Source organism: Aulostomus chinensis, chromosome 1 (genome assembly GCF_037954235.1).
Source record: "Aulostomus chinensis isolate RoL2024-O1b breed Wild chromosome 1, RoL_Achi_v1.0, whole genome shotgun sequence".
In the NCBI taxonomy this organism is placed as follows: Eukaryota; Metazoa; Chordata; class Actinopteri; order Syngnathiformes; family Aulostomidae; genus Aulostomus; species Aulostomus chinensis.
In genome coordinates this window covers 39,517,614-39,541,486 of record NC_141320.1, presented here as the reverse complement: position 1 = coordinate 39,541,486, position 23,873 = coordinate 39,517,614, and the positions used below count along the sequence as shown (strand labels likewise).

General features: G+C 44.9%; 1 protein-coding gene and 1 long non-coding RNA gene across 4 annotated transcripts in view; both read left to right on the top strand.

Annotated features, from left to right (window-relative positions):
• Nucleotides 1–944: 944 nt before the first annotated feature.
• Nucleotides 945–6,853, top strand: LOC147271616 (uncharacterized). 3 transcript variants are annotated; one of them, XR_015115720.1, is made up of 3 exons: nucleotides 945–1,080; nucleotides 1,242–1,384; nucleotides 1,523–6,853. It is a non-coding gene; the product is annotated as an uncharacterized LOC147271616 (long non-coding RNA). The 3 variants fall into 3 exon arrangements; XR_015115702.1 differs by having other exon boundaries at nucleotides 1,480–6,853; XR_015115709.1 differs by having other exon boundaries at nucleotides 1,242–5,789; nucleotides 5,909–6,853.
• A 5,186-nt stretch (nucleotides 6,854–12,039) lies between these two features.
• The window catches only part of LOC147271615 (protein NLRC3-like), an 18,035-nt gene continuing 6,201 nt past the window's right edge, over nucleotides 12,040–23,873 (top strand). Inside the window, exons 1-6 of the mRNA XM_086202771.1 lie at nucleotides 12,040–12,116; nucleotides 16,565–16,763; nucleotides 16,904–17,014; nucleotides 17,193–17,271; nucleotides 17,373–17,568; nucleotides 17,750–19,544. Coding sequence (XP_086058897.1) covers nucleotides 16,579–16,763; nucleotides 16,904–17,014; nucleotides 17,193–17,271; nucleotides 17,373–17,568; nucleotides 17,750–19,544 — 2,366 coding nt within the window. The 5' untranslated portion in view covers nucleotides 12,040–12,116; nucleotides 16,565–16,578. The remainder of the gene's footprint in view (nucleotides 12,117–16,564; nucleotides 16,764–16,903; nucleotides 17,015–17,192; nucleotides 17,272–17,372; nucleotides 17,569–17,749; nucleotides 19,545–23,873) is intronic.

The window sequence follows — 23,873 nt, the reverse complement described above, 5'->3', positions numbered from 1 at the left end:
GGAGCAACTCTCATGATATCACTGTAGCATCATTTCTTAGGTTAGTAGCAACTCCCATGACATCACTGTAGCATCAGTTTGAGGTTCGTAGCAACTCTCACCACATCACTGTCAGCATCATTTTGATATTAGTGTCAACTCTCACTACATCACTGTAGCATCATTTTGAGGATAGTCGCAACTCTCGCGACATTAATGTAGCATAATTTTTGAGATTCGTAGGAACTCTCATTACATCACTGTAGCATCATTTTGAGGTTCTTAGCAACTCTCACCACATCACTGTAGCATCATTTCTTCAGTAAGTAGCAACTCTCATTACATCACTGTTGCATCATTTTGAGGTTCGTAGCAACTCTCAGCACATGACTGTAGCATCATTTCTTAGGTAAGTAGCAACTCTCATTACATCACTTTAGCATGATTTTGAAATTACTATCAACTCTCAGCACATGACTTTTAGCATCATTTCTGAGGTTTGTCGCAACTCTCATTACATCACTCTAGCATCATTTGGACATTTGTAGCAACTCTCATTACATCCCTGTAGAATCATTTCTTAGGTTTGTAGCAAATCTCATTACATCACTCTAGCATCATTTTGAGATTCGTAGCAACTCTCATTACATCACTGTAGCATCATTTTGCGGTTCGTAGCAAACCTCACTACATCACTGTAGCATCATTTTTTAGGGAAGTAGCAACTCTCATTCAACCGCTTTAGCAATATTTTGAAATTACTATCAACTCTCACCACATCACTGTAGCATCACTTAGGTTTGTAGCAACTCTCTGTACATCACTTTAGCATGATTTTGAAATTACGATCAACTCTCACCACATCACTGTAGCATCATTTCTTAGGTTTTTAGCAACTCTCATTACATCACTGTAGCATCATTTTGAGGTTCGTAGCAACTCTCATTACATCACTGTCGCATCATTTTGAGGATAGTCGCAACTCTCACGACATTACTGGAGCATCATTTTGAGATTCCTAGCAACTCTCATTACATCACTGTAGCATCATTTTGAGGTGTGTAACAACTCTCACCACATTACTGTCGCATCATTTCTTAGGTAAGTATCAACTCTCATTACATCACTGTAGCATCATTTTGCGGTTCGTAGCAACTCTCACTACACCACTTTAGCATTATTTTGAAATTAGTATCAACTCTCACCACATCACTGTAGCATCACTTCTTAGGTTTGTCGCAACTCTCATTACATCACTTTAGCATCATTTTGAGGATCGTAGCAACTCTCACTACATCACTGTCGCATCATTTTGAGGATATTTGCAACTCTCACCACATCACTGTCAGCTTCATTTTGAGATTCGTATCAACTCTCACGACATCACTGTAGCATCATTTCTTAGGTAAGTAGCAACTCTCATTACATCACTTTAGCATGATTTTGAAATTACGATCAACTCTCACCACATCACTGTAGCATCATTTCTTTGGTTTGTAGGAAATCTCATGACATCACTCTAGCATCTTTTTCTGATTCGTAGCAACTCTCACCACATCATTGTAGCATCATTTTGAGGATCGTAGCAACTCTCACTCGATCACTGTCGCATCATTTTGACATTTGTAGCAACTCTCATCACATCACTGTAGCATAATTTCTTAGGTTAGTAGCAAATCGCATTACATCACTCTAGCATCATTTTGTGATTCGTTGCAACTCTCATTACATTACTGTAGCATCATTTTGAGGATCGTAGCAACTCTCACCACATCACTGTGGCATCACTTCTTAGGTTTGTAGCAAATCTCATTACATCACTCCAGCATCATTTTGAGATTAGTATCAACTCTCACTACATCACTGTAGCATCATTTTGAGAATCGTTGCAAATCTCACTACATCACTGTCGCATCATTTTGAGGATAGTCGCAACTCTCACCACATCACTGTCAGCATCATTTTGAGATTAGTATCAACTCTCACTACATCACTGTCGCATCATTTTGAGAATCGTTGCAACTCTCACTACATCACTGTCGCATCATTTTGAGGATAGTCGCAACTCTCGCGACATCACTGTCTCATCATTTTGAGATTCGTAGCAACTGTCATTACATCACTGAAGCATCATTTTGAGGTTCGTAGCAACTCTCACCACATCACTGTTGCATCACTTCTTAAGTTTGTCGCAACTCTCATTACATCACTTTAGCATAATTTTGAGGATCGTAGCAACTCTCATGACATTACTGTAGCATCATTTTGAGGTTCGTAGCAACTCTCACCACATCACTGTCGCATCAATTATTAGGTATGTAGCAACTCTCACCACATCACTGTAGCATCATTTCTTAGGTATGTAGCAACTCTCATGACATCACTTTAGCTTGATTTTGAAATTACTATCAACTCTCACCACATCACTGTCAGCATCATTTTGAGATTCGTATCAACTCTCACTACATCACTGTCGCATCATTTTGACATTTGTAGCAACTCTCATTTCATCACTGTAGCATCATTTCTTAGGTTGGTAGCAACTCCCATGACTTCACTCTAGCATCATTTTGAGGTTTTTAGCAACTCTCACTACATTACTGGAAGCATCAATTTGAGCATCGTAGCAACTCTGCCTACATCACTGTAGCATCATTTCTTAGGTAAATAGCAACCCTCATTACATCACTGTAGCATTATTTCTTAGGGAAGTAGCAACTCTCATTACACCGCTTTAGCATTATTTTAAAATTAATATCAACTCTCACTACATCACTGTCAGCATCATTTTGAGATTAGTATCAACTCTCACTACATCATTGCCACCTCATTTTGAGGACCGTAGCAACTCTCACTACATCACTGTCGCATCATTTTGAGGATAGTCGTAACTCTCGCGACATTACTGTAGCATCATTTTGAGATTCGTAGGAACTCTCATCACATCACTGTAGCATAATTTTGAGGTTCGTAGCAACTCTCACCACATCACTGTAGCATAATTTCTTTGGTAAGTAGCAACTCTCATTACATCACTGTAGCATCATTTTGAGGTTCGTAGCAACTCTCACCACATCACTGTCTCATCATTTCATAGGTAATTAGCAACTCTCATTACATCACTTTAGCATGATTTTGAAATTACTATCAACTCTCACCACATCACTGTCAGCATCATTTTTATATTATTATCAACTCTCACTACATCACTGTCAGCATCATTTTGAGATTAGTATCAACTCTCACTACATCATTGCCACCTCATTTTGAGGACCGTAGCAACTCTCACTACATCACTGTCGCATCATTTTGAGGATAGTCGTAACTCTCGCGACATTACTGTAGCATCATTTTGAGATTCATAGGAACTCTCATCACATCACTGTAGCATAATTTTGAGGTTCGTAGCAACTCTCACCACATCACTGTAGCATCATTTCTTTGGTAAGTAGCAACTCTCATTACATCACTGTAGCATCATTTTGAGGTTCGTAGCAACTCTCACCACATCACTGTCTCATCATTTCATTGGTAAGTAGCAACTCTCATTACATCACTTTAGCATGATTTTGAAATTACTATCAACTCTCACCACATCACTCTAGCATCATTTGGACATTTGTAGCAACTCTCATTACATTACTGTAGCATCATTTCTTACGTTTGTAGCAACTCTCATTACATCACTGTCGCATCATTTTGAGGATAGTCGCAACTCTCACGACATTACTGGAGCATCATTTTGCGGTTCGTAGCAACTCTCACTACACCACTTTAGCATGAATTTTGAAATTAGTATCAACTCTCACCACAACACTGTCAGTACAATTTCTTAGGTTAGTAGCAACTCTCACCACATCAATGTTGCATCATTTTGAGGATCGTAGCAACTTTCAATACATCATTGTCGCATCATTTTGAGGATAGTCGCAACTCTCACGACATTACTGTAGCATCATTTCTTAGGTTTGTAGCAAATCTCATTACATCACTTTAGCATCATTTTCTGATTCGTAGCAACTCTCACTACATCACTGTAGCATCATTTCTTAGGTAAATAACAACCCTCATTACATCACTGTAGCATCATTTTGCGGTTTGTTGCAACTCTCACGACATCACTTTCGCATCATTTCTTAGGTGAGTAGCAACTCTCACCACATCAGGGTAGCATCATTTTGAGATTTGTAGCAACTCTCCCTATATCACTTTAGCATCATTTCTTAGGTTAGTACCAACTCTCATTACATTACTTTCGCATAATTTATTAGGTTTTTAGCAACTCTCATTACATCACTGTAGCATCAATTTTAGTTTTTAAGCAACTCTCACTAGATTACTGTCAGCATCATTTTGAGCATCATAGCAACTCTCACCACATCAGTGTAGCATCATTTTGAGATTCGTATCAACTCTCACTATATCACTGTAGCATCATTTCTTAGGTTAGTCGCAGCTCTCACTACATCACTGTCGCATCATTTTGAGGTTTTAAGCAACTCTCACTACATCACTGTAGCACCATTTTGAGGTTAGTCGCAGCTCTCACTACATCACTGTCGCATCATTTTGAGGTTTTAAGCAACTCACCACATTACTGTCAGCATCATTTCTTAGGTTAGTACCAACTCTCATTACATCACTTTCGCATAATTTATTAGGTTTGTAGCAACTCTCATTACATCACTGTAGCATCATTTATTAGGTTTGTTGCAACTGTCATTACGTCACTGTCAGCATCATTTTGAGGTTAGTAGCAACTCTCACTACATCTCTGTAGCACCATTTCCTAGGTTAGTAGCAACTATCATTACATCACTTTAGCATCATTTCTTAGGTTCGTTGCAACTCTCACCACATCACTGTAGCACCATTTCCTAGGTTAGTAGCAACTCTCATTACATCACTTTAGCATAATTTCTTGGGTTTTTTGCAACTCTCATTACATCACTTTAGCATCATTTTGAGGTGAGTAGCAACTCTCACCACATCACTGTAGCATCATTTCTTAGGTTATTAGCAACTATCATTACATCACTTTAGCATCATTTCTTAGGTTAGTAGCAACTCTTACTACATCAATGGACCATCATTTTTTTTTTTTTTGGAACATTTATTAGAACAGGTTCCTTGACAGAGTCACACACATCATTCCAAAACCCTATGACAAGGTACTCAATACACAATATTCTTTGCAGGTCTAATTATGTCCACAATAGTAAGAGGGAGAAAAATAAAATAAAATAACATAAAATAAAACAAGGAATAAAAATACCATCCAGCCCAGTTAAATAGAGACAATATTCTCATCTCTCCAAATACATTATAACGGGTGCCCATTTTTCAAGATATAAGTCAGTCTGAAGTCGTAGGGTTGCTGTTATGCGTTCCATGCAGTTTACATCCTTAAGCCTTTGGTACCACTGGTCCAGGGTGGGTGGGTGGTGTTTGAGCCAATTTACTGTGATCATTTTATGTGCAATTAACAGAAGAACCCTTAGCAAAAACACCTGTTTTTTCCCTAAATCAATTATTGATGCTGTACCCAAAGTCAGTTGCTGTGGTTCAAATGGTCTATTTATTTTTAAAATCTCACTTATTTGTCGTTTCACCTCTTCCCAGAATTTTACCAATTTAGGACAGTCCCAGAAGATGTGGGAAAAGTCCCCTGTTATGCCACAACCTCTCCAGCACAGGGGGGAACAGTTGCTGTCGTAACTAGCTATTATCAAAGGAGTTTTAAAATATCTTACTCTTAACTTCCAGCTGAATTCCCTCCAGGCTGGGCTGCTGTGGACCATCATTTTGAGGTTTTAAGCAACTCTCACTACATCACTGTAGCATCATTTATTAGGTTTGTAGCAACTCTCACTACATCACTGTAGCATCATTTTGAGGTTTTAAGCAACTCTTTTCCCAACTCAACCAGACCAAGAGATTAATTCAGAGATGTGGCAGTTAGTCCAGCTGAAGAAAGGCTTTCGGCCTGTGAGGCCGAACACCCCTTTTCAAAGCCTGAATTCAAGTGCCCACATGTTCTTGAACAAAGGGTTGTAAAAAGGGGTGATGATTCTGGCCACGGCCCCCACCCTCCAAGAACCTGTGAGTCAGTCTGACCGGAAGTTGCCTGTCAAAATGCTATTGGCTGAGAGCCAGTACCATCCCACGAGAAGTGACATCATCTGTCTCACACATAAAAAATTCAGTGCGGAGAAGATTCTTTCTCTTCTGTGGTTTTCTTCTCTTTGGTGGTTTTCAGCGTCTTCAGAAGGTTCAACCTCTCCAGTGGTCTTCAACCTCTCCTGTTCTCCACTTGGACCTCAAGTGGGCAGTGCAGTGATGACAGAGACTCCACAAGGACACCTCTCTGCCTCCTGTCACAGCGTCCAGAGAAGCCACCGTCGAGCCACGCAATCCACGTGAACTGGTCCCTGGTGAAAGAAAGCTCATCCCAGCTTCTTCATCCTTCCCACCAGTAACTCCAGCTGACCCTGCAGGCTGCCCCGCCGCCGCTCTGCTGCCCTCCGAGTCGAGCCAAACCGCGCTCCGGAACATGGAAATCGAATCCCTTACCGCTCCACCGGGTCAAGTAAGGATTCCCTTAACGAGGCATTTTCTGGGCAGAGAAATAGCTTAGTGTGTTGTATGATGTTTGTGAATGTTCTGTTTATGTGACGAAGTCCTGTAATTAGCAGAAATTACATAGAATTATACGTTATTTATTGATGTTATTTATTAATAACCGTGACCTCTCAAGAAGGTGTTACCGGTTATTAATACTGCACAAGTGTGTTAACACACACATTTTTGGGTTTACCTTTGTCCTCTCTCTCTTTCTCTCTCTCTCTCTCTCTCTCTCTCTCTCTCTCTCTCTCTCTCTCTCTCTCTTGCTAAGCGCTACGCTGAGTTATTAACATTCCATAAGTTCTACCTCCACGGTGCTAACTAGCAGCTAGCTGGCCTCAGCTAACTAGCCTAGCTGTTAGCCTCGCTGCGACGCGACGTGGTTGCTAGGCAACCAGACTCCCCCCCTTCCCCTTCCTTACTCCGTCACTCACACGTTTACACACACACACACACACACACACACATATTATCACTTGTGTCTTTTGGTTAGATAACAGTTGTACCAACGTGTTGCTGATTGATTGATGCACTGTGTTAATAAATATATTTTTATTATAAGAGAGGAGTCGTAGTGTCTTTTGTGTACCAACTTGTGGTCACGTGTCTCAGCAATAGCAGTGCTTTGATCTCATCCTCCAACATCAGAGCTGTCCCTTGGTCGTTAATGTTACAGAATATTGACTGTTAGTAGATAAACTCTGTTAGAGACTGGTAACTGTTACAAGTTTGGTCGTATGTTAGTTTCCCTGAACTCATCAGGGTGGTGCCCCGAATAATTAATATTAATATTAATTATTAATTTATTTATTAATTGATAATTATATTCATAATTATCAAGTATCATTATTTTTTGACCAATTCGCTCTTCAGCGCACAACAGAGGTCACCGTGACTCAGCCTGCAGCAGTGAGATCTGCTCCAGGAGCCTCCGTCTCCCTCCCATGTTCAACCAGTCAGGATGTTTATAGTGGGAACCGTTTATCCTGGTACCAGCAGAGAGAAGGAGAACCTCCTAAACCTCTCATTTACTGGGCCACCTCGAGAGCATCAGGGATTCCAGCTCGTTTTTCAGGCAGTGGATCAAACTCTGGCTTCACTCTGACCATCAGTGGAGTTCAGGCTGAAGATGCAGCCGTTTATCACTGTCAGAGTCTTCACAGCATCAACAGTCAGGGGGTGTTCACACTGTGAAAAACCATCGTACAAAAACCTCCCTCAGTCACACTGAAGTGAAACTGAACTGACTGCTGCAGCTGGGAGCTGCTGACACACACACACACACAGGCTTGATGAGAAGAACTAGAACTAGAAGAACTAGGATTCAGATTTTCTGCTGATGACGTTGTGATCTTCATCACCAATTCTTCATCCTGATTGTGGTCCTTCATCAGATTAGCAGCTTCTCTCTGATGATGTCACTCACATCAACTTTGCTTCTGCTTGGATTTTCAATGAACTTCAAGAAAAACCAGCAGCAGCAGCAGGGAGGGACGACTGGACCCTGCAGAGAGAGACTGATCAGCTCTAAAAGGGACAGGAGGCTGAGACTTCTGCTGCTCGTCCTCACACGACTCTGCTGAGGAGACTTTTGGAGGAAACTCGTCTTCGGTCTCTCATTTCTCTCTGAGCTCAGTAACCATAGCAACCGAGAGGCATCGCTGCTGGACCGTGACAACAGACGGTTTCAGAACTAAAGATAAAAAGAAGAGAGAACTCACCGTTCCTAAGTTTCAACAGCCAAAATAAAAGCAGCTTTGGAAAGTTTGAAAACCACCAGAATGAACACTTGTTGGTTCATCTGGTTTGGTTTCACTGAAGCCAAACACAAGATCCAGATTTTCCTGGTCCTCCTGCTAGCAGGTGTCCCTGATTGGACTAAACTACACCAAACAAAACTGTTTGTCAGGACAAGTTGATTTTACAGAGCGTGGAGAGAATTTTGAATTGAAACCATCTTTTTATTGCAACAGGAAAAGATGGAGGTCAACATGACACAAGAACCCATCTTCAACAGACGCAGTGAGAACCCACAGAACACTGAGGTTCTCAGAGCGTCTGTGAGCCCCACTGAGCCAAAAACTCTTCCACATTGTTCACTGGTGAATCAGAACTAAAATCTAGCCTGATTCTGGCTTCACCGTGGACACAAACACAAATGAACAAACAACAAGCAGACGCTCCCTGACTGAATTCTACCACCTGACAGACTGAAGGCTCATATTGGTGATGCAGGTAGGTGCTGCCCCCTAGTGACCAATGGAGAACGACATGTAATGACATGAACATTCTACATTTTCCATTTCTTGAGGCCGTTACATAAAAATATGAAGTTGATCCAAGTCAGAAACCTTCAAACTGGATGTGAGTCCAGTTGTTTCAAGTAGAGTCAATGGTGACACCCCAGTAGTTTGTAGTCTGCTGGGTATCATAGAATGTTTGCTAGTGAATGAAACGTGGCAGCCCTGCACCAACTGCTCAGAGTCCATGTTGCCTGGGTGGACTGCATGTTTGTGTTCCGTCGTTTGTCTTGGAAGCCTCGTCTGGTTCTTCCTCCACAGAACTCTTTGCTCACAGGACATTCCAGTCTGTTCATGACAGATGTGGTTTTCCAGGTCATGGAATGATTCATAGGGAATTGTTTTTGGGAGGCAGCGTCCTGGAGGGTTTGGTTTGCTCTCCGTTTGCTCAGTGATTAAATAGAAACCAACCTTTGACATGACAGTGCAGTGTGGCTGATGTTTGTGTCAGGTAAGTTGCATGGAACAAACAGCACTGCAAACTGGGTTTCAGCTGGAGGTTCAGAGGAAAGTAGAGAAGTCTTCCAGGAGCCTGGAGCTCTGTGGTGGGTTGGAGCTGAACTAGAGAGGATTGATGGTGGAGGACCAGGAACACGTCACTGGAACCAGAACCACACTGCAAGCCAGTTTGCTCTCTTGCTTCCTTCCAAACGTTCAAATGTTCCATTAGAAGTGGAACCTTCCTGTCTCTCTTTACTGAGTCCCAATGAGGGTGTGGCTAATCTGAACAGGTCAGACCAGCGTTGACTGCACACTCCAAACATCTTATTAGGAAGGGGTGGTGAACACAAACATGCTAACTTCCTTAGCGCGAGCCAGAGACCAGTCAGTTTACATTCCAGCCCTCATTTGGTCTCAAGCTTTTGGTTTGTGAGTGAAAGAAGAATGGAATCCAATGTTGTTGAGGAAGTCAAATCAGCTGAAACTCAAACATTTCTGTCTTAATGGAGAAACTCCTGGTAAAATCTGGTTTTACCATCAAAAATAATCTAAATGTTCTTTTCACCTTCAAACAAACTTTCCTTTCCCCGTGAACAATGAGCATAAATCAGCTGCAGCAATGTTTTAGGAATGTTCCTACTGTGTAGTGACCAGTGAGGAGAGGCTGTTACCATGGGGACAATGTTTACTTTGTCCTGTTACTAGGAGGAGGGATTTACCTGTGGCTGAGCATCGAAGGCAGCTTCAAGGAACCAGAAATGCCCTTATTTGGACATGACTTGGTTCAAGGATTCCCCTGAAATTCAAGGCCCTGAGTGGGAAAGTATTTACAAACCTGGTAACTTAAACAACAAACCAGTCAAACCACAACTACCAGTTTAAACTTCAGACTAAGAGGTTCATGTTCATGGTCGACTTCCAAAACTTGACTTCAGAATTCTTTGAACTCAAACTTCCTCCGTGTGTGTGTGTGTGTGTGTGTGTGTGTGTGTGTGTGTTGTATTGGATTTGAAGGATGTCAAAGAATAGAAAACTGCCTCACCACCAGAGGGCAGTAGAACATCAACCATAGAGGCTCCCACTGAGGAATGAACACCACCACCAGCAGACGGCTCTCCCTCTCTGACAGCATTTAAAGCAGGTTTCCTGGAGTGACTGGTCTGATCAGTCACTCCAGCTTCCAGTAAACCATTCAGTTGAAAATACCAGCAAGTCCCATAAACCTCCTGAACATAGAGAGGGAAACATCCCTCAGAATAAGGACACACAATAAAAACCAAAGAAATGCTTGGGTCCGGTCCCCCCTGACTGAGGACACCTGAGCAGACCTGACTCAGGCTGACCAGGTTGTGTTTGTTCATGTTTAGTGTTGGTGAGTGTGTGTCCTTGTGTGTTTGTGAGTGTTCATATGTGTGGTGTGACTGAGCTTCATCCAGGAGTGTGGCTGAGAGGAGCAGAGAGAGAGCAGTGCTGTGTGACAGGAACTAAACTCCACGTTCCAGTACACAGAGCTTGATGGGCTCTGTTGGTCCTCTAGCAGTCAGACCTGGGTTCAACACTGCTGCAGTTCTACATCTGGACCACGTTTTGTTCAAGTCTAATTCATGTTTCCCCTTCACAAAAAACTGGTCATGCATTTGTTTTAAATCAAAGAATTCTTGTACTTTATTCCATCAATGTGAACCCTTTGTTCATGGAAACTGTTTCATCTAGCAAATCTATAACCTGCACTTCTTCTGAAGATCTTGTGTCGCTCCATGTTGGAGTTCCAAAGTTGGAGGTAAGAGTGAGGGTGTGAGAGGAGGGCTGGACGGGTGAGGAGGGAGAGGTTGAAGTGGATAAAAGGCCAGGCTGCAGCACAGATAGAGGAGTTGTTGTTGCCCAGTTCTGATGGAGGAGTCAGAGTGAAAGGAGGGATAGGAACCTGAAGGAGTGAAAGGAGAGGTGTGTATGACTGAAGGGGAAACGCCTCCTGGCTCCTCCAGCTGTGATTGGTGGGAATGGTCAGTGGGCGTGACTAAGGTGTGTGTGGGTATTGTAGTACAGTTGACTAATAGCTTGGCAACCGGCCCAGAAGATACACAGACACAGAAAGTTAAAAATAGTCCCCCCGTGCTCACCTGGACTCCTGCACAGACGTTCATGTTTTTCCTCTTGTCTTTTATTCCAAGTGCCAATAGAAGAACAGGTTAAAGGTGCAACTTGTAAAATGAGTATCGTATCAACCGTCCTAATCGGGGCGAAGAACCCTGAGCTTTTAAAAGAAAGGTTAGAAATTTCTGAAAAGTGGGAGAAGCGAACCAAAGGGACGACCCCAGCATGGCCCAAGGGTGGCACCTCTGATGTGTAAAGACTTCAGTCAGATAACAACATGAATAATATTGATGGCAGTTCAGGTCTGAATGGGGGAGCAGGAGGAAAACTGGGAGATGATGATGAGACCCTGGACAGAGACAAGCTGCAGCTGTTCAAAGACGTCTCTCAGGGAATCCTGGAAGAACTCGATGTGACCTCATGAAGGTCTGGAAGTGTTGAAGCAGGGACAGGAACTCAACTGCTGCTGCTGGGATCCATCTGATCTGGAGCCATCATAGAGGCAGGCAGCACCATCTAGTGGAGAGATGGGACAACTGCATGTAACTGGTTTCTGCCTGTGGCCTGACTGGTTTTCAGGTTGTTCTCGTTGACTTGTTATGAGGAAGCGACGCCAGATCAAATGCACATAAACACCTGGCCTGAGGAGGGAGAAGGAGCAGCGTCTCTCTGATCCAGGTATGAAGGCCATGATTAATGGACATGTCTGTCCATGTCGGTCACCTGTTTGTCTTGAACCGCTAACTGAATTAAAGGAGGGGGAAGAAGGAGGGAAGAAAAGAACCATTGAACGAGTGTGCAGGTTGAGTTCAGCAGGTGAGAACCCCCCAGACCAACAGGATCCCTCTGACTGAGTTGGCTCCCTGCTTGAGTGTCCAGCTGAACCGTCTCCATCAGGAGGTGTGAAGGTGGGATTCTAGCTGGTTCACAACGAGCGTCAGTGGGAACGTTCACAGCAAACCAGCAGCGCTTGGTTTCTCATGTTGCGTCATCAGGGAAGAATGCAGGGAGAGTATGAACGGGTCCAACCGGATCTTAACATGCCAGACTTCACACTGGAGTTGAGGGACAGCCGCTGTGTCTCATCCAGACATGAAAGAGGGTCCTGACCACAGCATCATTCAGTGTTGCTGTTTGAGGTCCTGGAGGCGGAGCAGCTGCTAGAAAAGCCTGAGTTTATGATTCTGAGCTGTTGGAGGAGTGAAGCTGAGACTCAAACCTGGAATCTGATCCGAACCATCAGAGTTTCCTGATGCTTGGATCAACATTCCGAGTAGGAATGTTGGACTGAGATCTTTCCAAAGTCAGAGCTGCTGGTTCCTTCACCTGCACTCGCTGCTTCATGGAGATTCTGTTCTCCATCAGAAGGTGATGACACCAACAGTCTGATAGTCAGGTTGTCATGGTGATACGTTTGTGACTCTGGTCCCAGGTTGGGACCGGAGTCACAAACTGTTCTGTGAAACACAGCAACAATGAAGACACAGCAGCCCGTTCATCGTCCAGATCATGGACATAGTAAAGAGTAGATCCCGCATCCGCCGCTACCACGAATGGGCGCTGTCGAGAAATGCCGCCGCCAACTTGGTCCGGTCGCCCGCCTCACTCTGCACTGCTGTTTAACCGGCGCAATGAAGTCTCAGCGCATTAAATGAATCATAGTTCGCTCAATACTACGCTATTTTTTCCTCTACAAAAGTCATTCAAAGATTCATGATGGAGGCCATAACTTTTTGGTGTTTTCAAACACTCACAATGAATCAAATAATATTTTAGAAGATGCCGGCAGTGGCTGTAGATGCCATAGTAACATAATTAATCAAGGATAACTAGGTTAGAGCTGGTTCCTGCAACGTCTCAGTGATTATTAAAAACTGGCCATTTTAATTGGCTAATTTAATATATATTTGATTATATTTGATTTTGTTTAATTTTATAGATCTGTATACACACACACTAATAATGTCATATAGAAGCAGACTGTCTACTTTAATAATTGGAAAATTGAAGAAATACCCACAAATATAGAGCCTACATATCCAAAAATTGCACAATTTCAAGTTAAACCTAAGAACATCCATCCATCATCATCTTCTGCTTATTCCTACACATTAATGGTCGCGGGGGGCTGGAGCCTATCCCATCACCTATGGGCAAGAGGCGGTGTTCACCCTGGACAGGTCACCAGTCCATCACAGGGCCAACATACAGAGACGAACAACCATTCACACTCACACCTACGGTCAATTTAGAGTATCAGCCTCGTCCCCTCTTGATGTCTTTGGACTGTGGGAGGAAGCTGGAGTACCAGAGAGAACCCACACAGGAACAGGGAGAACATGGAGACTCACACAGAAAGATCCTATGCTGGAGCCGGGACTCCAACCTGGAACCTTCTTGCTGTGAGGCCACAGTGCTGACCACTGCACCACCGTGCAGACCCCCAAGAACATATGAGATAATATTCAATTTGTAGTCATAGTACAATGAATACTATTAGTATTAATAGTATACTATAAATAGTACCATAAACTGAGCAAACACATACTGTAATGCTTAAAGTAGTATTTTTGTGGCTGCCGGGTCATCCTGAGGAGTCTCAGATCTGCTGGAGGCAAGACAGAAAGACAGGGATGGATGGATAAGATGGATAGATACAAAAAAATCTTTAAAAAAAAGAGTTCACTTTCCTACTTTCTATTTTATTCCTTCAAGTTTCTTCTCTCCCAAACAAAGTTTTCCAATCGAATGCTAATCTGTTGCTAACACCAAAGTTGCTATAATTGTGAATAAGTCAGCTGTTTTCAAGTGACTCTACCATCAGGTAGAATGTTGAGGAAACGTTTAATCCTACTTGTGAAAAGTTAACCCTTGAGCCCTGCTCGCTACCGTCCGCACACTGGCACAGGAATACGGCGCACAGTGCTCCGGCATCGCTGAATCACCATACGAATGACTGGAGCGTATGGGAGCTTGACCGGACCAAGATGGCGGCCGTATTTCTCGCTGCGCAGCAGTCCGAGCGGTGTCTACTCTTTATTGTGTCCATGGTCCAGATCGTGTCTGAGGCATACCACCCAGGCGCACCTGCTCCTGTGACGAAGGTTCCACCCTGATGCGGCACATTTTCACCATGTTTCAATGTCGAAACTGACATAAAATTTAACATGACAGCGATGTCGTTCAATTCTATTAAGGGGGTATTAAACCCTGGCAACAAAGAAATTTTTTTTTTTTAATTAAATGAATATCTAAACAGGCTGCACGGTGGTGCAGTGGTCAGCACTGTGGCCTCACAGCAAGAAGGTTCCGGGTTCGAGTCCTGGCTCCAGCACAGGATCTTTCTGTGTGGAGTCTCCATGTTCTCCCTGTTCCTGTCTGGTCCCTTCTGTATATAGCTGCTTTATTACATTTGTGTATCACAACTGGGGAAATAAATATTGTTACAACTTATGCAACTCTGTCGTGTTTTGCCATCAGTGGTTTAATGTCTGGATCCCACCACTGCCACCAAATGTCACACCCCGGACACAGGTATGGGTAGTGTGAGACCCAGACATTAAACCATTGATGGCAAGACACGACAGAGTTGCATAAGTTGTAACAATATTTATGTCCCCAGTTGTGATACACAAATGTAATAAAGCAGCTATATACAGAAGGGACCAGAGGTCTGTAATAAAAATAATCAAAACTAAATAACAAGCTCAAAACCAAAGCATAATAACTCAGATACAAATCAAAATATTTAACAATGATCAAATGCATACATTCTATGTTTTAGCAGTATACTTTCAAGAATAAATCAAATATGCATATTCTGTGTTTTAGCAGTCACAATACTTTCAACAAGAATAAATCAAATATGCATATTCTATGTTTTAGCAGTCAATACTTTCAACAAGAATAAGTCAATGCGCATATCAACCATGGTTTACTCTTAGCTTAATCAATAGAAAGAACATCATAACTTGGAAACAATAGAACTTTTAAGAAACAATAGTCACCTCTGGACCTCAGCAATGAGCACCTCACCCCAGCAGAGTTAACAGCAGACTGCCTTGTAAGCCCACTCTCACCCCTTATATACTCTCATGGCCCCTCCCACCAGACAGACCAAAGACCAGTTAAGGGGAGTTGTATTGTTTTCCCAAATTGTTCTGTGTACCTTAACATACAGCAAAGAAACACCATGTCCTTCAGTGACCATATATATCTGCTACTTTGCAATAAACAAATGTCCAGTGTCCTTCATTGACCAAACCCATTCACATGTCCATGTACTGTTCGAGTTCCCCTGTCTCCGGACAGGGAATGGTTCGCCCCAATTTGGGCGTAGCCTTCGACGCCTACTTAAAGGCTCCAGCCCCACCCTGACTCTTTTAGGATCCAGTTCAGAGCCCTGGTGAGGGAGAAGGTTGTAGGTTTTGTGAATAAATGTCCTTTAATGTTGCTGGTTGTTTCCGGGTTTGTCCATGTTATCCCACCAAACAATTGTGCACTTATTGAGGTGGGTTAGGGACAAACAGTGACAGTGGGGTCTAGACTGTCACAGGTTCTCTCTGGTACTCCAGCTTCCTCCACAGTCCAAAGACATCAAGAGGGGACGAGGCTGATTGATACTCTAAATTGACTGTAGGTGTGACTGTGAGTGAGAATGGTTGTTTGTCTCTGTATGTTGGTCCTGCGATGGACTGGCGACCTGTCCAGGGTGAACCCCGCCTCTCACCTGTAGATGCTGGGATAGGCTCCACCCTCCCACCCCGCGACCCTGACTAGTAAGGAATAAGCGGCAGACGACGATGGAATATCTCAACACAAAAATGGTCGCACTATTTTTGGGCATGTCACACGTTCATTTGTCAGACTTTGATGTTGGATCTGATAGCAGCTCTTTCAGTTCAGAGCAGCTCAACCAGACAAAGTTCAACTGTCCTCCTGGAGTCCAAAGGTTCAGGTCTTCTTGCTGCTATCAGATGACTTCCGTCCTCCAGACAGAGAAGAATGAATGTCTCTCCACCATGTTTCTGAAGAGGAGAAGGATTTGAACTTGGAGGAGTCACAAGTTTGGGTCCTGAGATGTGAAGCTTGTTGATAAATGAAGGTGTTGTTGTGTTTGTGTGAAGGTTTGAACTCTGATATGAATCAGAGTGAGGACCTAGAGGAGGGAGCCCCTCCCCAGAAAACCAGGCTGGACTCTACTGGTCCTGGAGCTGGAGCTGGACCTGGAGCTGGACCTGGACCCAGGTGTGTGTCCTTCAGAAGCAACGCCTGTATGGATCAGCCGATTTCTTTCAAAGATGGTCAACAGTCTTCTGGTCAGAGGTGAGCTCTGAGGACTGAAACTCATTTTTCTCAGGCATTTTTTTTATCGTCATCATTAAAACGTTTGACCTTCAACATTTTCCTGTTTTCCTGGATGATTTTTCCTGATCGTCAGCATTGATCAGTGTTGTTTCCATCAGGTTCTCTCAGAGGACACCAGACCCCCCCGAACCCAGCTGTGTGTCCATGAAGAGTGATTGGTCTATGGGTCTTCCTCTCAAGTTCAAAGGTGGACTGGAGTCTGATCCCAGGTGAGAATGTAAACTGTCTGTTCTGATACGATCTCTTCCACTCAAGAGCAGGGGGCTATGGGCAGGTCTGGGACCAGCCACAGACCCCCCCATCTCTGCTGGGTCCAGGTCCCTGCTACCATGAAGGTCCCTGGTGTTCCTTTACTATTGGTTCTTTGACTTCATCTTGTCTCCACAGACTTGATCAGCAGAACTCAGATGGTCTCGGTGGTGAGTCCATCCAGCAACACCCAGCACACCTGGACTCCATCTTTATGGTCTGTGAGGGTTCAGTCACTCACTGGAGACCAGCAGGTTTTCAGTCACATGACCTGTTTTTGCCTCCACTCGTTTCACTCTGACATTTATTCTGTTCCAGCTGCTGGAGGAGAAGATTGTTGACTTTGTGAAGAAGGAGCTGAAGAGATTCCGGAGGGTTCTGAGTCCAGATGAACCAGAGGAGTGGTTGGATGATGAGGAGGAGCAGAGGAGGAGCAGAGAGGCGTTCATGAAGATCACACTGGACTTCCTCAAGAGAATGAATCAGGAGCAGCTGGCTGACCGTCTGCTCAGCAGTAAGATGATTTGAACAGCTTTAAAGCTGGAGTGCATCATGTTTTGATCCAAATGAAGGTTCCTCACATTCAAGCCCTCGTCAAACCAGTTCCAGCTTCCTTCCTGCAGCACCCAGATATATCAGGACCAGGACGAGTCCCAGTGTTCACCCTTGACTCCATTTGTTCTTTGTTCATTCAGGAACTTCTGCAGCCTGCCAAAGTCAACTGAAGTCCAACCTGCAGAAGAAGTTTGAGTGTGTATTTGAGGGGGTCGCTAAAGCAGGAAACCCAAGCCTTCTGAATCAGATCTACACAGAGCTCCACATCACCGAGGGAGGGGCTGCAGAGGTCAATGAGGAACACGAGGTCAGACAGATTGAAGCAGCATCCAGGAAACCAGCCGCACCAGAAACAACCATCAGACTAGAAGACCTCTTTAGAGCCTCAGCTGGAAGAGAGACAGCAGTCAGGACCGTGCTGACAAAGGGAGTGGCTGGCATCGGGAAGACGGTCCTAACACACAAGTTGACACTGGACTGGGCTGAAGGCAGAACCAACCAGCACATAGACTTCATGTTCCCGTTCACCTTCAGAGAGCTGAATGTGCTGAAGCAGAGGAACTTCAGCTTGGTGGAACTTGTTCATCTCTTCTTCTCTGAAATCAAAGAAGCAGGAATCAGCAGGTTGGAAGAGTTCCAGGTTGCGTTGATCTTTGACGGTCTGGACGAGTGTCGACTCCCTCTGGACTTCCACAACAACCGGACCGTGACCGATGCTACAGAGTCCACCTCAGTGGACGAGCTGCTGACAAACCTCATCAGAGGGACACTGCTTCCCTCCGCTCACCTCTTGATGACCACACGACCTGCAGCAGCCAATCAGATCCCTGCTGGGTGTGTTGACATGGTGACGGAGGTGAGAGGGTTCACTGACCCCCAGAAGGAGGAGTACTTCAGGAAGAGATTCAGAGATGAGGAACAGGCCGAGACCATGGTCTCCCACATCAAGAGGTCCCGAAGCCTCCACATCATGTGTCACATCCCCGTCTTCTGCTGGATCACTGCAACCGTCCTGGAGGACCTGTTGACCACCAGAGAGAGAGGAGAATTGCCAAAGACCCTGACTGAGATGTACATTCACTTCCTGGTGGTTCAGGCCAAAGTCAAGAAGGTCAAGTATGATGGAGGAGCTGAGACGGATCCACACTGGACTCCAGAGAGCAGGAGGATGATGAAGGCTCTGGGAAAACTGGCTTTTGATCAGCTGCAGAGAGGCAACCTGATCTTCTATGAATGTGACCTGACAGAGTGTGGTATCGACATCAGAGCAGCCTCTGTGTACTCAGGAGTGTTCACTCAGATCTTCAGAGAGGAGAGAGGACTGTACCAGGACCGGGTGTTCTGCTTCGTTCATCTGAGTGTTCAGGAGTTTCTGGCTGCTCTTCATGTCCATCTGACCTTCATCAACTCTGGAGTCAATCTGCTGACAGAGAAACAAACATCCCGGAGGTCACGAGTCTTCAGAGGTGAACCTGAACTAAAACACCTGCACCAGAGAGCTGTGGACCAGGCCTTGAAGAGTCCCAATGGACACCTGGACTTGTTCCTCCGCTTCCTCCTGGGTCTCTCACTGCAGACCAATCAGACTCTCCTGCAAGGTTTGGTGTCACAGACAGAAAGAAGCTCAGAGACCAAACAGGAAATAGTTGAGTTCATCAAGACGAAGATGAATGAGGATCTGTCTCCAGAGAGAAGCATCAACCTGATCCACTGTCTGAATGAACTGAACGATGATTCTCTGGTGGAGGAGATCCAGCGTCTGCTGGGATCAGGACGTCTGTCCTCAGCTAAACTGTCTCCAGCTCAGTGGTCGGCTCTGGTCTTCATCTTACTGTCCTCAGAAGATCTGGACGTGTTTGACCTGAGCAAATATTCAGCTTCAGAGGAGGCTCTTCTGAGGCTGCTGCCAGTGGTCAAAGCTTCAACTGCAGCTCGGTAGGTGGATGAAGTCCTGGATGTGTGATGAGACTTTTACCAGTTGAACTTCATATGTGAGGAACACCTCTGGTTCTCATCCTCCACCCTCTCATGGTCTGAGTCTCTGTAGGAAGTTGGAGCAGGATAGAACAGGAAAGAACAGAGACCAGAATGTGGTGGAACAGGGAGGACATTTGGCCGATGTCCCGTCCAAAGAGTTTGGTCAGAATGATGAGAGCAGAACATCCTGAGCTGGACTACTAGATATTTCTTCTAGTTTAACAAGCTCTCCTCCACATGAAGGGAAGGCATTCATGAGGGCTGAAGTTCAATCATGATGTCCATGTTCTGTTTCTCCAACAACTGATCAGAAGAGTCCTTTTGTTCTGATCTCATCAGATGTCTGTGTAGGTTCTCATTCATCCAGGTCATCGTAGATCGAAGCGAAGTAAAATCTGGTCAACTGGAAGTAAGTTTATCTTGAAGACGTTTCACCTCTCATCCGAGAGGCTTCTTCAGTTCTAGTGAAGAGTGTGGAAACTCCAGCTTATAAACCTATGTGGGAGTGGTCAGTGCTATTGTGGTGGAAACGACCCTCCCGAGACTCACCTGGCCTCCCCAAACGACAGTCGTGGTGCAGTGTCAGGGAGTTTCAGGGGTGGTCGTTAGGGAGTTTCACCGACCACTCAGATGCTAATGGGCTGTGCTGGCAGCAGTCGTTCCACATGGGTCTTTCAGCTGAGCTCTTTGGGGAAGGTTTGAAAGGACTTGGTTGTAAATAGGTGAAAGGAAATGTCGCAGTCCACCTCCTCTGTTCAAAGATGGTTTCTCTATCTTGACGTGGATGGCTTCTTTAACTCCTCTTTCAAACCATCTGTCCTCTCTGTCGAGGATTTGGACATGGTCGTCCTGGAAGGAGTGGCTTTCCTCCTTGAGGTGGAGGAAAACCGCTGAGTCCTGTCCTCCAGAGTTGGCTCTTCTATGTTGGGCCATGCGCTTGTTGAGGGGCTGTTTGGTTTCCCCTATGTAGAGATCCGTACAGTGAGGTCTGCACGGATCTGCCTGCAGAGGAGGTGGACTGCGACATTTCCTTTCACCTATTTACAACCAAGTCCTTTCAAAGCTTCCCCAAAGAGCTCAGCTGAAAGACCCATGTGGAACGGCTGCTGCCAGCACAGTCCATTAGCATCTGAGTGGTCGGTGAAACTCCCTAACGACCACCCCTGAAACTCCCTGACACCTCACAACGACTGTCGTTTGGGGAGGCCAGGTGAGTCTCGGGAGGGTCGTTTCCACCACAATAGCACTGACCACTCCCACATAGGTTTATAAGCTGGAAATTCCACACTCTTCACTAGAACTGAAGAAGCCTCTTGGATGAGAGGTGAAACGTCTTCAAGATAAACCTACGTCCAGTTGACCAGATTTTACTTCGCTTCGATCTCATCAGATGTTCTTCTGGTTTTACTTTGTTCTTCTCCTCCTTTTCCTCTGGTGGATGCTTGATAAATTCCCTCCAGAGCCTATTTTTCTTCTTAAAGTCTTTCTCCAAACCCTTTGTTCACCTTGGTTCCCTCCTCTTTAGGAACTTGTCTCAACTCCTTCAACAGACAACGTCGGTCAAAAAGAGTCCAAAATGGCTGTCAAACCTCATCCTAGGATTCCCTGCTGTCCTCTCCAGAAACTTCCTGTCAATCAGGACTCTCAGGTTCTGCTCTGAGCCTTCATTGCCTCTGGTGATTTGTTCCCTCCAAACTGTTCCTCTGCCTGTTTGTTCTGAGTTTGAAGTTCTTCTTCATCTCTGCCACTGTAAACAGGCAAATGGTGGCTCCCACCAGCCACTAACAGTTGACTTTCCTCTGTCCATCAATCACATTGATAGAAAGATTGTCAATCAGTGCTGCTCTGTTCTCTCAGGTTCTCTTAGGTTCTACAACGACTGGATAGAAACTCCACTCAACATGAAGGAACTAATTCTGCAGTTTTGAATGATCAACAGATTTCACCAAATCCAACAAACCAAACTCTCACTTTATCCTGATGCTCTTCACGTCATCCTGGAAGTGGATGAAACTGATCGACGCGTGACCCGGCGCTCTAGAAACACAACTAACTAATATGGTTCTGCATCTGTCAGCCTCAATTTCAGAGGTCACACATCCATCAGCTTCTCAGTAACCATGGTGATCTGATCAAGAACCTGGCATTGAAGAGCAACAGCCCCCTCTCTCTCTGACCCTGGTTGGACTAAACCTTTCAGAGCCTCTCCTCCATGCTGCAGCTCATTATCATTCAGCCAAGGCTCCAAAGTTGCTGCTCACTAAATCTCTGCTGAAACTGATGACGCTCTCTTTGATTGAGGAGAAGTTGCTGCAGAGCCTCCTGCTGGTGAAGTGAAGGACTGAAAACTGCTCCATTTGACTCCAGAACTGAACTTCTCTTCAGAATAACAGTCACAGTTCAAGCTGATGTTCTGGTGGAAGTGGATCTCTGATCAGTGACATTTTCTAACTCCTAAATTGTTGGATCTTGACAGCAGAAGACTTCCAAAGTGTGGATTCACTCATTTTCTTCCAGTTTTCCCAGATTTATCTCTCCCAAACTGAGGTTGCTGATATTTCACAGCACAACTCCATTGACAGTGGGACATCTCCTCACCCCTCCTCCTCTCCTCCTCAACATTCAACATTGTCATGAATGTTGATCAAGATCTTCCAGGTCTCTGACCACTGTCACTTTTACCTGCTCAGGTGAGCGTTCAGTCTGATCAGGACTCTCCAGCTCCTCTCCACCAGTCCTGAATTCTCTTCCTCTTTGTCAGGATTCTGTCTCAGTCTCAGTTTGTCTTTGTGAGAGGCTCTTCTGCATGGACACCTGGACTCTTTGCTCCTCAGCTTCATGTTTTCTGCTCACAAATGGAGCGATGATGCTGAGCCTGTTGTTGTGTCTCTGGTTTGGTGGACGAGCAGCGATCTGGTCCCTGTTCATAGGAACCTCTCTGTTGTTGAAGAACTCCCTGACTCGCTGCTCAAGTGACTGCAGTTCACCTCTGGGTGCGTCCTCACCCTGCTGGTCAGCAGCTGTGAGGCAGCAGAGGTGCGGTGGCTGGTCTCAGGTCCAGACATCACCAAGTCCTCGTCCTTGTTTGTTGCTCCAAATCTTCCCCTCTCTTTTCAGTCTCTTCTCTTCTCTGGTCTTCTTCTTTGATGGCAGCCTTCAGGTGCTGCTCTTCATCAGTCTAATCTAGTTGGTCCCTCTGTTGCTGGCAACCTGACGTCGATCCTCTGACTTGAAGTTCAGAGACTTTTGAACTTCCTCATCGTCTTCTGCTGGTTTATTAGCAATGTTTTCTTTGGTTCATTATGAATGGACTTGGAAAGAAAAAAGAAAACAACTTTCCTGAGAGACTCCAGCTCATCCAATATGGCCGCTGTGACATCACATTGTAGCACACGTCATCAAAAGAGACCAAAAATAGTAGAAATCAATCAGACAAGTTTTTTTTTTTTACCCTGTCCTGTTCAGCAGCAGCATCCATGTTCCTGGTGCCTTGTTGGACTGAAGCAGTTCTACTCTGCTAAGGAGGAACCTGATAAACTCCTCCTATCAGCATCTGTGTTGAACTTCATTAGGAATGGTGTTGGTTCATTGATGAAGCTACCAGACTGAGACTCAGGAGAGGACAGGAAGAGAGACCAAGGACAGGACAGGGAGGACAAGGGGGGGGGGGACAAAAACAACAACAGCAATAGCAGAAAAAAAACAAAAAAACAAAAACCAAACAAACAAACAAAGAAAAAGTAACAACAACAACAGAGAGGAGAAAAGAAAAAAAAAAGGAAAAAACATTGGTTGCAGAATTTCCAGTGCAGGTTTACCATTTGGTTTAATATAATTTTTAGATAAATGTCTGAGTGTGTGATTATGGGTCAGTTGTGCACCGCATGCGTTTGTGTGTATACGTGTGTGTATGTGTATGTGTGTGTGCAACAGTTTGTCTTGGATGCTGTGCGTAGCTGGCTGTAGCTGATGTGGGGGGCCAGGACATCGCACCCCCAGTCCAGGATAGCAGGCAGGTCAGGAACAAGCCACCAGAGCACCCAGAAACCCCCAGGACACAGGGAGCCCCAGGCCACCCCTCCCCCAGGAAACAGCCACAGGCCAAACCCATGCCAGGACCCGTAGGAAAGCATAGGAGCAGCAAACCCCACCCAGAAGCAACCCACAGAGAGACGGGGCAGAGATGACCCCGGTCCCACCGGGCACCCCCCCCCCCCCCCCACAGCATGAGCAGAGCCCAGGGGCACAGGGCCCCTCTGGCCCGAGACCCGACCAGAGCCCCCCAAG